At 51.0% G+C, this 14573-nt stretch overlaps 4 protein-coding genes across 5 annotated transcripts; 2 read left to right on the forward strand and 2 right to left on the reverse strand.

The window, feature by feature from the left end:
- Positions 1-942: 942 nt before the first annotated feature.
- Positions 943-3204, forward strand: LOC121592814 (flocculation protein FLO11-like). Of its 2 annotated transcripts, XM_041914622.1 has the most exons (4): positions 943-1023; positions 1139-1319; positions 1669-1907; positions 2010-3204. In XM_041914622.1, exons 3-4 carry the CDS (start codon positions 1887-1889, stop codon positions 3060-3062), a joined length of 1074 nt encoding a protein of 357 aa, XP_041770556.1. In that variant the 5' UTR covers positions 943-1023; positions 1139-1319; positions 1669-1886; the 3' UTR covers positions 3063-3204. The 2 variants fall into 2 exon arrangements, with proteins under 2 accessions (XP_041770556.1, XP_041770555.1); XM_041914621.1 differs by having other exon boundaries at positions 998-1319.
- A 419-nt stretch (positions 3205-3623) lies between these two features.
- Positions 3624-4671, reverse strand: LOC121592439 (cuticle protein-like). Its single transcript, XM_041913867.1, has 2 exons — positions 4554-4671; positions 3624-4396 (listed from the first exon to the last, which is right to left on the reverse strand). The coding sequence occupies exons 1-2, from the start codon at positions 4563-4565 to the stop codon at positions 3791-3793; spliced, it is 618 nt and encodes a 205-aa protein (XP_041769801.1). The 5' UTR covers positions 4566-4671; the 3' UTR covers positions 3624-3790.
- A 2297-nt stretch (positions 4672-6968) lies between these two features.
- Positions 6969-7831, forward strand: LOC121592460 (cuticle protein-like). Its single transcript, XM_041913909.1, has one exon. The coding sequence runs from the start codon at positions 7100-7102 to the stop codon at positions 7691-7693; it is 594 nt and encodes a 197-aa protein (XP_041769843.1). The 5' UTR covers positions 6969-7099; the 3' UTR covers positions 7694-7831.
- Positions 7832-10037: 2206 nt separating this feature from the next.
- LOC121592146 (zinc metalloproteinase nas-13-like) lies at positions 10038-14573 on the reverse strand. The gene is made up of 3 exons (XM_041913508.1): positions 11060-14573; positions 10481-10917; positions 10038-10328 (listed from the first exon to the last, which is right to left on the reverse strand). The coding sequence occupies exons 1-3, from the start codon at positions 11391-11393 to the stop codon at positions 10242-10244; spliced, it is 858 nt and encodes a 285-aa protein (XP_041769442.1). The 5' UTR covers positions 11394-14573; the 3' UTR covers positions 10038-10241.

Raw genomic sequence — 14573 nt, forward strand, 5'->3', positions numbered from 1 at the left:
TCTTTACTGTGTGCCTGTTATTTAGAGACGAGGAGTAAAGGAAAGAAATTACAGAAACATAATGCTATTTCTAATGAAGAAGTGTTTTGAATCTATGCTCCTAAAAGTATGCAATTTTCACATCTCAATTATTTACTCAGAGTACTTGTCCTTATAAAACCTGATTGTTTCGATGCTTAAGGTCGTAACGCTCCTAAAAGTATGCAACCAGCACATCAAAACTGTGTAATGAAAGCGTTTGACGTCATAAAACCTGTTGGTCTTGTTGGAAACGGTTGTTCAATTGATGTTGAGTTAAGTTTGGCATACGTCGTTTCTGAGGATTTCAAATAATAAATTCACCAAAATCAATCTTTACTCCCTCTCTATCACGGCTTCTATCTTAATCGAACAGATTGTAGCCTTTTAAAGACCAAAATGCCCAGCTGTTTAAGCCTAAAATAATAGCAGGTGTTTCCAGCAGGAAAGCACTCTCTAATGCTCAATAGTGTACGATCAATTTGCATGTTTCTTTGTTTCCTCATTCCAGCTAGAACTGCTTCATACATTTCTACCACTTGCTGCAGCTACTGGGTAGTAGCTACACCCTCGTTTGACAGAACTGGAGCAAGAACTGGTGCAGTAGAGCTAGCATTCTACACACTCCATCAGAAGCAGGTTTTTTCATTCAAAAACTTGCAACCGCACCGTACCTATTTATCGCTTTTTCCCGTCCTAAGAACGCGCGCCCCCGGGCCTTACGCATCTAATCAATATTATAATTTTAGCTCATTCTTCATCCACTGATCGTAGCACCTCCGTTGCAGCGACCATTTTTTTTCTACAACACTTCAACAAAATGTCAACCAGCTGCGGCCATCAAAACCAGATTTATGTCCAGCTCCACTGGTTGTGCTCTGTTAATCCTCCACTGGTTCCCGGTTTCCAGTTTGCCCCGTTTGCACAGCTATTGCAGGATGCTTTTGGAACGAATTGGGTCTCACTTCTGCGACAGCTGCCCTGCCGGACGGACTAGCTAGCTTTGTGAGTGTAGCCTTTGGATTGTTTTGAAGTGATCTTCCCAGAATTACCCACCAAATCTGAAGGCTGTGTAACGGTGCATCGAAGTTATAGCGTTTTGGCACTCATTCCCTTTCAGTTCGCTAATTAGTTTTGGTACTGTGTCCAGCCCCGTGACCTCTCACTCCCCCTCCCCCAAACGAAGGGTAGGGAATCCCAGGTTCCAGTTGACAAGGGTACGCGCGAAATGTCGTTCTGCGATACCGCGCCATAAAACCATGAACTTTAAGCGGTACAACTATTCGTAGCAAAGCAAACCGGTAAGTAACCCCTCCGCTAAAAGCAGGGTAATGTAGGTCGGGTTTGCTCTTGTTCCTTAAACTGTAGCGTTGCTGTCAAAAAAATAAAGGTAGCAAACTGCATGAGAGGAAACGATGCCAACAGAGCGCTTCCTCGGCGTAAATGCCATCCTCCGCGGGGCAGAACTACTTTCACGCGCCCCGGGTGATGCCTGGAGATGCCCGTGCCAAGGACAACGGAAACCGTCCCCCTTGCACACGAATGAGGAAGATCACGCGTATGGCGGCCACTTTCAGGCTCCGGGGCCGGTAGACCATGAGCACTGTTCGAGTCAGTGAACCAATTTTTGTTCTTTTCTTCCTACCACAGAATCTGCGGATCCTCTCGGCTGACAGGAGCGGAATCGACTCCAGTTGCAACACAGCATCTCATCAGTGAAGATCGACCGCCGGAACGGGCAAGACCTGTTGCTTTATTTCGGAAACGCTATAAAACACTCGCGATCGCAGGGAACGCGCTGCAGTTCTACAGGGAATAGCCACTGTGTCGTGTAATCGGAACATCAGCTTCAGCCTGTTTTGGGTGTAATGGCGCGATTCGTGCAAGTGGTATGTTTCTGGTTTCACCAAGAACACCAAGAACAGGTTTCAAGGCTTGTTCTAGTTTGCTAAGTGGTTGATTCGTTCTATTCTTTCCTGTCCACGTTCTAGCTTGCCCTGGTGGCCTTCGGCCTGGCGAGCGCTTTGGGACAGGACGCGTCCAGCGAAGCCAGCACCGTGTCTCCCCAAGCTATCTTCGATCTCTCGGAGGATGACTTCAAACTTTGGATCTCCGGACGACAACCAAAGGCCTGGGAAGGAGAAGCTTCTTCAAGCGGCACTACAACAACCCCAGCAAGCACTCCGAGAACGACAACGCCCGCATCCGTTTTCCGAACGACATCCACCTCGACGACACCTGCTCCATCAAGCATCCTGACCACTACGACCTCCACCACCACCACCAGCCCCTTCGATAGTTTCCCTCCGTCCGATGGAAAGTCCTGGTTTGAGGAGGAGGAAGGCGACACGGCGACACCCCGCCCGGACGTGCTCGGCGAACAGTTCAAACCGGCCGGCGAAGACTTTGCCCAGTGGCTCGAGCGTCAGATGAACCGTGTGCAGCAGGTGACGTTCGTTCCGCAGACGACCTTGACGGGGGATCAGCTGCCGGGAGCAGGGCTCGTCACCCGTTTGACAACCAACCGAAACCGGATTCCCGCTACCACCTTCCAGCCGGTGACGGATTACGTCCCAGTAACCACAACACCACCACCACCACCACCATCTCCATCTTCACATCAGACCTCAGCTCCCGCCTATCTTCCGGTAGAGCAAGTGACCCATGCTCCTGCAGCCACGATCCCTGCCCCACTCGACCTGCACCAGTGGCTTCGCGATCAGCTGCAAACTTCTCAGCGGCTGACGAATAATCTGCTTGCTCAGTGGACACCCGGTGGTGCGATCGTTAGGTCAGATGGTCATCACTACACGCCGAACGCTGTATCCTACCAATCTTCGGCCCTCATTCACGGACTTCAGGGTGTGTCTCACAGTGGGCATGTGCGTCATGAGCCTGTGGTGGCTGTTCACACAACCGCCACACCGATCCGTCGTGTGTTCTATCCCGCGGGAAGCTTCATCTATTCCCAGGCGGCTCCAGTGCCTCAGTATGGTTCGTTCGTGGGCCACTACAAGACGCCACTGGTCATCAAATACCAGTGAAAAGGGTCAATGCAGCACTGGAGGCTTCTGAACAATGCTCAACAATATGACTAAAAAGCTTACTAATGTAATGGTTGTTGGTGTTCTGTTTTACACGTTTTTTAACATAAATTGATCTAATGTTACTCTGGTTTTAAATAGATCTAACGAAATTAAACAATAATACTTATTTCTGTGTTTTCTTCTCAGACGTTTGCTCATAACTAATGAAAGAATTATAACTCAAATTGAGCGTGTGATGTCAAGCAGAGCATAAAAGATGAATATTTGTTTCCAAAACGCTTGGTAAATGAGTAGCCAAGTGGAACGAAGTTTAACACAATGTGTTATTTATATGACAGGAAACTCTCAAAGACAAGTCTCACGCTACATAAATCTTTCAGACTTTTTTGAGGAATTTTAATGACTCTAAAGCAATGCTACCGATGCTTCAACAAAGGCTAATTTTTAGCAAGAACCATTCGCATACTTCCTCCTTTCAATTCTTCTCCGCAAGTCATCCTTCCCCATTGGTGAATCGCCCAGCAACAAAGAGAAAGATCACTCAAACATACGCAAAGATTTAAAACATTCGAATCTCAATCGTTTATTCTTCTCACTCGTGGCCACTTCTCTCATCTTTCACCGTAACAATCAAAGGCGAACAAAAGAGAAGCAACCCGTCACCGCAACGGCTCCGGGGTTCCGGGAAAAAGGTATGGACAGTCAGGCGGGGTGGGAGGAACCATTTAGTGCCACTGGTTAGCATAGACGGCCGGGGCGGCGTACACCGACGGGTAGCTGCTGACGTAGGCCGTCTTCAGGGGAGCGGCGTACGCAACGGGAGCAGCCTCGTACGAAATGGCAGCCGGGGCAGCAGCATACGTGTAGGTCTTGGCAACTGGAGCAGCATAAGCGTAGGTCTTCTCCACCGGAGCAGCATAAGCGTAGGTCTTGGCAACTGGGGCAGCAGCGTAGACGGTCTGGACCGGGGCAGCATACACAGCCGGAGCGGCGTGGACAACCGGGGCGGCAGCCTGGACGTAGGTCGTCTTCTCGACCGGCGTCGACACGACGGTCTTCTTCACGGCCGGGGCGTACACATCCTCGCGCACCTTGGTGTCGTGCACGACGGCAGAGCTAGTGTGCGTCACTCCGGTCGGGACGGTCTTGACCACGGTGCCAACGTGCGCCACGGCCGGCTCCTCCACGATGCTCTTCTGGTACGAGATCTCCTTCTGGGCGACGAGGGCGGGCGCAGCAGCAACCACGGTCGAGTAGGCGAGCGGAGCCGAGTGCACCAGGTGGGCACCGGGAGCGGCAGCGGCAACGGCAAGAAGAGCGGACAACACCACCTTAACCAGGGAAAACAAAGCAAAACCAAACAATTACACACCATATTTCACACCTCACAAATTGGGTGGCGTAATGCGCTCTAGAACCCCTGGTTGAGAGCAAAGCACATCCATCCCCACCAAGATCACCCCACACACACACGAGATCGATATTTACCAATCGGAACATTTTGATTGATTGTTTTTAAAAATGGATTGTTTTTGCAAAAAGGGTGAGAGGTCTGTGTTGATCACTGGAATGAGCTTCGCGGTTGACTGTACCGTTCCCAACCGCCGGCAACGGCTTTTATAAGACGCGATCGACAATTACGACGCGAATCGGCGCCCCGCTCGGATTCGGATCTCGCGCTTCGGCAGGCGGCGCTCTTGTTTCGGTTTCGATTTGCCGCTTTTTTTTTTCGTTACTCCGAGGATCTCCTTCGGTGGACCGTGGGGCATTGCCATTCCGTTGCTACCTTGTATGCTGGTTCTATCCACCCTACGAAACGCTACGCACACACAATCACCTTCGCCAGAGCTTTTCGACTGCCGACTCGTTTCCGTATCAAGCGGGGTGTTTATTACTCTACCGGACTCCACCTTTCGGGTTGGTGGACGACAAAAAAAAACACGATTCAGAGTAAAGTAATCGTCATTAAAGATTGCGTTTGTTTCGTTTGCGTGTAGTAGGCAGAAACAACGCCAAGATCGGTTCTTTCGGGCTTTAGAAAAGGAGGAGAGGAGGCTTCAAATGATCAAACGCACAGAACGCACACGCCCAAGAAGGACATGCGCGTACATTATATCTGCCGCAGAGCCGAGAGTCGATCGCCAATGCCCTGGAGGGAATCCGTGGCGAAACACAACTCCCTCACCGTTACTCCCGGATGCTGGCGGATGCTGCTTTGTAAATGTATTCTCCTGTGTGTGTGTGTGTCGGTTCCGCCCGTCAGCAAGCTTCCTTTTCCAGGGGCTCGACACGATAAGCGTGTAAGTAGTGTGTTCCGAGCGCACACACGCACACACACACACACCCGAAAGGCCAAGAATACGTACAACCTGGGCCGTGGGCCGGCATCGTTCCCGAAACCCATAAGAATACACAAACAACAAATGTCAACGTCTTCTGGTGTCCAGGCGTTTGGTGCCTGCCTGCCCGGGGAATTATCTCGTCGTAAATGTCACTCGTCTGTTGCCCCGTAGGAATATGGCGGGCACGGCACAAAATTTGTACCAGCGGTTGCCTGTTCCCTGCTGTACGGATTATCTGCTGTCCCGTTTGGGGCGGGTTGGGAACTCCAATCGTTTTATCCATCGTAGAACAACAACTACACCCCCTGTGCTTAATTGATGGTTTGGACGTGTATGGTTATAAATTAATTTTAAAACCCCTCGCCATGTGTTGTAGCCTGTAAACATCTGGAGCTGAAAACATGCTGTAAATTCTGTTCTAGGGTCAGTGTTGTAATAAATAAAGTTTGATTTTTTGACATTTCCTGCACAAACGCCGGCGATCGGTTGGTTGAAGATCGCGTATGATGAAGATGTCTACTAAATCAATTTGTTGAAACCTTGAAGAAACCCTTCGAGAAAACAAAATAAACTTTGTAAGAATGAAAAAATGAAGTTCTCAATTGTAGGGAATTACAAAATGCCGAATGGTACACCAATGAGAAAAGGGACATTCCAGCAATTTTGCTACAAACTCATGACATTTTAAGCACGAAACGTCCCTCAACCTGCACCCAAAGCTGGACAGTTACGAGTGATTTGTTGTACCCAGTTATGACCAGTTTGAGCTATTATTCTAGATGAAGTCTGAGCTCCAATTCCAGCATTATTACCCTTGTCCCTTTGCAGGCTAATGGAAATATGAATAAAGGTGCGGGAATGCTATTATAAGATTCAAAAAGTTAATCACCCTCTCTCCACTCTGGCAATAAGCAAATAAGCACAAAACCACGAAACCCAATCATTCGGGAACGGGGAATAGTACACCCACCCTTGCCCACCCAAACGCAAGCCCTTTGCCGCAGCCAGACAGGTTCGCTCCCTGATGCCCCGACAAACAAAGAGATTTCAATTTCCTGCATCTCGCGCTGCGGTGACTGCCTTCACGAAAATCAAGGACATCCCATGCCGGGTTTACCATTTTTCCTCCATGACTTGTCCCTCGAAACCAAACTGCACCAAACCCAAAAAATGCAGTGCCCAACTCGTGTATATTGAACTCCCAGTGCTTTAAGGACGCCAAAAAGGAAGGTCGCAGCACTCTGTGGAGGACCGGCACGTAGATAGTCGCGCGAGTGCGAAAGGAAAATAAAAAGAGTGTGTGAAACCGTAGCAAACATCTCGCCGATACCGCAAAACCCCTTCGTGCCACACCATGTGCCGCAGTATGTGGAGCGAGCTGGGGGTGGAGCAAGATGGCAAGATCCGCGAGTGGCAATGCGCCGAAGAGAGGGGCAGAAAGTGAGCGGTGCCGGTGCGATCTTGAGCCTCCTGGGACGGTGACGACGAGTGAGTGTGTGCTCGCGCGCACGCCCGAACCGGATGGTGTCGTATTTTTCGTGGTCAACTATATAAGATTGGACCCGGCAGTCCGAAAAGCACAGTCAGCGTTCAATCGTTCAAGCAACCTCAGCTCGGCAAACAACACAGACCTTTCGTGTGTCCCATCTCGTTGTGACAGAACAGAAAAACAGTCCCACAATTCTATTCAAAATGTTCCGATTGGTGGTGTTGTCCGTTGTTCTCGCCGTTGCCGCTGCCGCTCCCGGTGCCCACCTGGTGCAGTCGGCCCCGCTCGCCTACTCGACCGTGGTAGCTGCCGCGCCCGCCCTCGTCGCCCAGAAGGAGATCTCGTACCAGAAGAGCATCGTGGAGGAGCCGACCGTGGCGCACGTTGGCACGATCGAGAAGTCCGTCCCGACTGGCTACTCGCACCAGAGCTTCACCCAGTACCACAACAAGCAGGTCGCTGAGCCCGTGTTCGCCCCGGCCGTGAAGAAGACCGTCGTGTCGACGCCGGTCGAGAAGACGACCTACGTCCAGGCTGCCCCGGCTGTGTACGCTGCCCCGGTCCAGACCGTCTACGCTGCTGCCCCAGTTGCCAAGACCTACGCTTATGCTGCTCCGGTGGAGAAGACCTACGCTTATGCTGCTCCAGTTGCCAAGACCTACACGTATGCTGCTGCCCCAGCTGCCATCTCGTACGAGGCTGCTCCCGTCGCCTACGCCGCTCCCCTGAAGACGTCCTACGTCAGCAGCTACCCGTCGGTGTACGCCGCCCCGGCCGTCTATGCTCACGATTACTAAGCAACACTGACTGTGTATTCTAACCGATCCCTTCCCCATGCGTGCGTTCGTGCAAGCGAGAACTTTATTTTTCTCTTGTTCAAACGTTTTTTCGGACTGTTTTTTTAATTGAAAGATGAGGAAAATAAATTAAACCTTTAAAAAACTTAACGTTTTTACGGCTTCATCGATGGGTTGTAAGAATATATCACCTTTTGCTTGAGCATCGCGCATCATTTTACCGACCTTGAAATATCGACATTCACACCCGTGAAGCGTAAATTAAATTAAACCAAAAACTAACCTCCATCTTACAAGACCACTTCCGGGCAGCGAAAAGAAATAAAAAAGGCGATCGAAGCACGCCCCATCTTAATGCGAATCAATGGCGTCGCTTTCGCCCTCACAAACCCCCGAAGCCCTGCGGCGAACGACACAAACGACAGCAACGGCCAAAAAAGCAACGAACCCACGGCACGCTCACCGCTCACAATGTAACAAGAGCTGTAGCAATTAATTCCTATGTTAACATTATACACCCCATTTTGAACTACTTCCTCATTCCCTTTGTGGGCCCGATCGTACGAACCGCGGTCACACAAAACACCACTAATGTGCCGTTTTTTTTTCATGCCATCGCTCTGCCTTGTGATCTTTACGATCTTAGACAACGCAACGCACCAACCAAAGCGGGATATAAGAAGACAAACAAACTTTTGGGCAGTGTCCCACGGCCGAAGCATATGGGGCGAGACGACTTCCTAGCTCAGTAGTCGATCGCTTCAAGGCATGGCTCGCGCGCTACCTGCATCCGACGTGGATCGATCGACTCATTCGGCACCCGGAGCAGTCCAAAAGCAGCGTGCTGTAGTGGTGTTTACGCTGCGGAGGTGTTCTACACCCGCCCCTCCCGGGTTCGTTGCAAGCAATAATAACAAATGGCATCGATCAGTTGTCCAATTGAAATTTGACGGCTAAATAGCTTGAGCTAAACCCCGGAGGAGTGCTTTTTTAGCACCGCAATCGATTAGCTTGATCGAACGATAGGCACCTCTGCGGGGGCTTGTCAGCGATCGATCAGTTTACCGAAGAGGAAGTGATGAAAAGGGTCCTCTATTGGGGAGGGGCGGTAAAACTCTATCCCTACACTACCGCGTAAGTGGTTAGGAATAGATTAGATAAAACTTCTTGCCCGTCCTAAACACGGTCGTCTAACGATCGCTCATTAAAGGTAGAGCCGCTTACGACACTTTGCGTAACTTTGTGGTCAACCCGCATTCGCACAAAAACAAATTGATGGCAGAAATCGCAGATCACTGCGAAAACACACCTCTCGTCATTTACCAGCGCAAACCCCGTGAGCCGGTATTCCTCCTTTGCCTCGTACGCTCTGGTACACGGTGTTGGTCGTGGTACAAAACAATTAACAAAACGCAATCGACTCAATAACAACACGGCCCAACACCCCGATCACATATAAGTCAATGCTGCTGCAGATGCAGATCAAACGTCAGCGATCGGAACGACGCGTACCGTAAAAGGGAGCCTCGATGCAGCAACCGGTACGCTGAGCCGCTGGACAGCTGGCGGAAACCTTGCAGAAAACCTACATTGGCCGTGTCTTGCGCTAAAGTTCAAGCGCAAGTTTACGCCTGTCCCAAAAGTAAAAGTGAATCGAGTGCTGCCCGGCTTTGGTTTTTTTTTTTTTTTTGGTGTGTGGCTGGAGTTGCTAATAACGATTTGGTTACGCCGAAAATATCAGAACACCGAGCTAGAAGGAAGTGGCTGCAACCAGGATGTAACGAAGAACCCATTAGTTGAACCAGGTAATGTACAGGCGCATGTCTTAACGATTAGATTTTGATTGACATATTTAAACCATGACGACACCCTGAAGCAGCCCGAGCCGGCAATGGCAACGAGCATGGGCTTACAATAAAATCCACCTTTATGGACGAAAATTAACCGCCATTACGTCCGAATACACATGAACGCCATTTCATCATCGTCACTCAAAACGAGCTGGCGAAATAAACCAACAACTGCGCGGTAGCTCTTGTTGTGTTAATGTCTATGCTCATGCACATACTTACGGTTGCGACATACATAGTCCCTCAATTTCGTGTTCTTTTTCCTTTCCTTTCCTATTTAATTTCATCTCTGCTCATGCACGAAAGATCGTTCTTTTTCTACAACCAGTAACCCTGCACCATCTTACCGGCACCAGCTCACAGCTCACAAAACGCCTAAAAGTATGCAACAACCGTAGCATCACAGCGCCCCTAAAACGTGCTGTTCGTCTTTCGGCAACCGTCGCTTTCTTTCCGTTACACTTCACACATTAGTGCTATGCTCCAGTTTTCCGATTTTCAGATCATTTGTTTCGTTTTCGTTTCGCTCGTTAACCTATTACTACCAGCTAACATTAATGTATACACTCACACACACACCTGCGTCTTCTTGACCGTATCTCAGAAGACACGTCTCGTTTTTGGTTCATTCATTCTTAGGTAAGAGCTCGGGCCCCGGCTTGCAGCCGCTACTGTTGTGCAACTGGCCCCGCGCTGCCTTACCGATGACAGTAGAGCTTATTGATTTTCTGTACATCCTTCGCCGAAAAGCCGACGCGCTGGCCCAGCTGCCCACTGTACTTGATCTGCGGCGGAGAGAAGGAAAAGCGCGTTAGCGACCATTACGCAACAAGCAACCCGAGAGACGCTCAGCAGCGCCACGGTGAAGGGAAAACAAAATGTGTAAATCAATCAGCGGAGCTGACAGGGGGGCTCGCCCCCCCGCCAATTTGCCTACCTTCGGCTCGACCGTCGGTTTGCCGTTTTTGCTGAACGCCGTTCTGGAGTAGTGCATAACGCTGCCATAATCGTACGGCATGCCGAGCGTCGTCGTTTGGGACTCACTTTCGCGCCCAAAGTTGCTGACCAGGTTCGGGCGCACGTTGCGGAAGAAGATGTTCACGTACCGGTCCCGGTCGTAGCGCGTGTGCTCGTGCAGAAACCCAAGCGCATGCATCAGCTCGTGCACGATGGTGCCCTCCATCTGGAGGCAGCCGTTGCGCTGCAGATTCAGCACCTGCCGGCCACCCATCCGCCCGACCGCCGACCAGCATCCCGAGCTGCGGCCCTCGATCACCACGTAGTCCCGCTCCTTCGTGTGCGGCACAAAGCGGATGCACGTTTTCTGGTGGAACTGCTCGAACGCCGAAAACAGCTTGGTAAGGTCACCGATCGCTGAAAAACACACACACACACACGAACAGCCACAAACCACACACACACACACAAGCACAGTAGGAAAAAGAGCACAATATCAGCAAACATATTCCCTGGGAGGCTCCACTGGACCATTCTTTCCCCCGGGGCTACTACTCACAAAACTCCTCACTAAACTCGTACGGCACTATGCCCTTCTTCCACTTGCTGCTGGTGAACTTGAGCGCATTGCGCTCGATCAGCGGCTGATGGATGTCACCCTCGGCGTACGTGCCGAGCTCTTCCGGGTTGACGCTGCTGCCGTTGTGCGATCGGGACCATGCACGCACCAGCTCGCCGATCGCCGCCTTATCGTGATTGCCGTACAGCGCTTCGCCGAGATGCGAAAAATCAAAATCGTAGTCCCGAATCCGCCGACTGCTGGCGAGAACACGCGCCTGCCCAGCCGCTGCACCGGCCAGCACCAGCAGCGCCACCTGCCAACCCATGATCATGCTTCGGAATCGTCTGCTGAAGCGTAGGGGCACAGTCTCTACCCACCCGGCCGGACCGATCGCGACTGAACCGTGCCGTTACGAAAACGCCGGCTTTTAAGTATTGGCCTTAGCCGTCTACGCCAAAGTCCTCCTCCTACCTCGCTACGAAGCTACAGGCAGTAGGCCAACAGACGCCCTCATACCTGCCACCTCCCCCTTTTCGTACGCATGTTTTCCGAGGTAAGATACGACGATAATGGGGATTGATAGCATCAGGCGAGATAATCAATCCGTTCGCACCGCAACAAAAAAAAAACCCTCCCAACTCTAACACGGGCTCTTTTTGGTTGTTGTCTATGTGAGGTTTGGAAATCCTCGCATGCAGTTAGTCAAACACCCCTCCCTTTGCGGGACAGGAGGGGAAAGTACACTGCGGCGAAAGGTATTTTTGATTACCGTAACATCTTCGTCGTCCTCTTCTTGGCGGGAGAAAAGTAATAGAAGCACTCATATGCCCGAACACAAAGCGCTCGAATCGAAATGCGTTTGCCTGCCAGCCTACCAGGGTGTGTGTGTGTGTGTGTGCATCTCATCCAACCCAAACGGAATGGGTGGGAATACCGAGCCGACCCTCTGCGGCCAGCTGCCCAAACATGGACCGTACCAGTGCAGCTCGTGGCCCGCTCTCGCGCATGCCGATGTAATAAGCCGCAGCAGCAGCAGCAGCAGCAGCATGCTCGGCGTGGAGCATGCCAAACTGGATGCTCTTTCGCTCCCGTTTGAAGGCGGCTTTTTGGCAAACGTTGGCTCACTCCCCCCCCTTTGGCTCACCAAGATCATGTAACCGGTGGGTCATTATTTTGGAGCACTTCGACCCTCTCGGACGGCGAAGGGCTTTCTTCACATTAGCGCACTTGGCGGCGTGTTGTGCCCCCTTCGCTATCAAACCTTTTACAAATCTGTTACCGATCCCCCTACCCACCTGGGAGGCCAGTATTCCCGTTTTGGGGTAGGCACGCTCCACACCACCCATTAAACAATCACATCAAAACACTCATTAGCCCGATATTGTAGGACCCCCGGCACTTAGCACACCAGCGCCCCCAAACGACGCTCCCATTAGCGCCGCGTTGTGCGCGTTTGGGATAGGTTTCTTGCTCATTGGCTGCCTTGTAGTGTGCTAGTAGGCCGTGCTGCAACAGGTAACGCGGCATATTCGTCTCAGTTGTGCTGGTGGCTTTACCCTCAAGCGCTGCAAAAAAAGAAAACTGGAGCACATCTCCGTCCAAGACACACACACACACACACACACTGCCGAACGATTACGTGAGGGTCGCCCGTTTGTTGGAGGTTTAGGGGAGGCCCACCCGTTCATAATTAATTTGGTAATTGATTAAAGTGCTCGCTTATCAACGTCGCAAACGCGTAGCCTCATCGCATTGCAAGGTTGCGTGTTGGCCCGATGCGTTTAGTTACACCCATCTTCCATCCGCGTGTGTGCGTGCGTGTGTGTGTGGAAAGCAATGCTAAAAGTGTTGAACATTTTTCACACCCTGCTCATCTGCAATGTGCGTACGGTACGACCCACGAAAGGCCACCAGCCAGCGGTTGGCTACAAAATATCCCGAGCACGTGTGCAGTTGCTACTGCCGCTGGTCGTGATTTTCGTGCTGGCGTTCCTTAACCCCTGGACAACGCACCGAAGAAAGGACCAGCACACCATCAACCTTAACCTCTTCACCATCTATGCCCGGCTGCTGGTAACGGTGCTCATTGTGGTGCTGCTGATTTGCGACAACTTTCGGCAACGGTTTCACCTACTCTCGCTACTTCACACCCTACCGGGCAGTGCCTTCACTGGGCGGAAGGGCAGCCAATTTTCCGTTAAAAAACTACAGCTAGTGATACTACTAATCTGCAATGTTCTCTCAATATCCGAAGCGCTGTACAAAATCTACCAAAGTCGTCAGTATTCGTACTCCCTGGGAGTCGTTAGCGGCGTCCTGGTCGAGCATTACATCCTGCTGAACCTGTTGCTCTGTCAGCTGCTTGCGGAAACGCTTTCCAATGCGTACGCGACTCTGCAGCACAGTCTGGGTGTGCATCCATTTCACGCCATTATCCGTGAGCTGACGGTGCTGGACGGCTGCAAGAACCATCTCTCCGAGGTGATTGGCCTTAAGCTAATCCTTGTGATACTGCATCTCATGTTCAACGTATCGTTCTGCACGTACGATATACTGGAGCATGTGCTAAGCGAAAAACATCTCCGAGACATCACACGGCTGTCGATCATTGCGGTACAGGAAACGGTAATGCTGTTTGGGCTGTGCTTCCAGTTCACCATGCTGGATCGAAAGGTAGGCTACACGGCGCTACATTATCCCACCAAATGGATTTAATTACTCATACGTTGTTGTTGCTTGATTTAATATTTAACGTCCCTGGCTCAATTATTCAACGTACTGTTTCCTTCCATCCCGCGTCGAGCCATGTCGTTGGAGTGATCCATTAGCGCCAGAGCTGCGCCAGTTGCCATCTAGTCGCGCCTACCCGTGCCCGCAGCATGGAGGAGCTGAAGATCCTAAACTTGTTCAATCACTTTCTCGTGTCGCCGGTTCAGCTTCACCGCACCGAGCAGCAGAAATCCAACAGTTACATCTTTCGCAACAGAAACCTCCTCTGGAATACGGCCATCCTGTCGTCTTTAACGCTAGTCAGCGCCACTTCTGCGCTACTGCTTCTGTTACATGACTTTACTGAACTGCTAACCACCGTGATGGGTGTCATTACGATGATTCTGTACGGCATACGGCTGGTAGTGGTAGTTCCCCTTATATGTTGGACACTGCTAAACGGCCGCACACTGGTAGACATTTCCAACCGTGCGCTAGCCATCGAACGACAGTTCGGTTCTGATCGGGTCGTACTCATCAACGTGTGGCTCCTCACGCAAACGCAAATCTGTATCGCTCTGGTGATGCTGCTCTTCAACATTGTCGTGCAGTTGTACTACATACTGTCGTTCGATCTTTATCAAAAAGGTGTTAATATCGTTGTTGTGTTTGTATTTTTCGTGCTCGAAGCGTTCATCTCCCTCCACCGGGGCTATGTGCAGTTTTGGCCTGCATTCTTAAGCCACCGGTACGCGAAACTAATCAGTCGCGCTGCCTACAAGCACAACCATTCGCTCCAAAC

The sequence above is a fragment of the Anopheles merus genome, chromosome 2L, assembly GCF_017562075.2.
Source record: "Anopheles merus strain MAF chromosome 2L, AmerM5.1, whole genome shotgun sequence".
NCBI classification, from domain to species: Eukaryota; Metazoa; Arthropoda; class Insecta; order Diptera; family Culicidae; genus Anopheles; species Anopheles merus.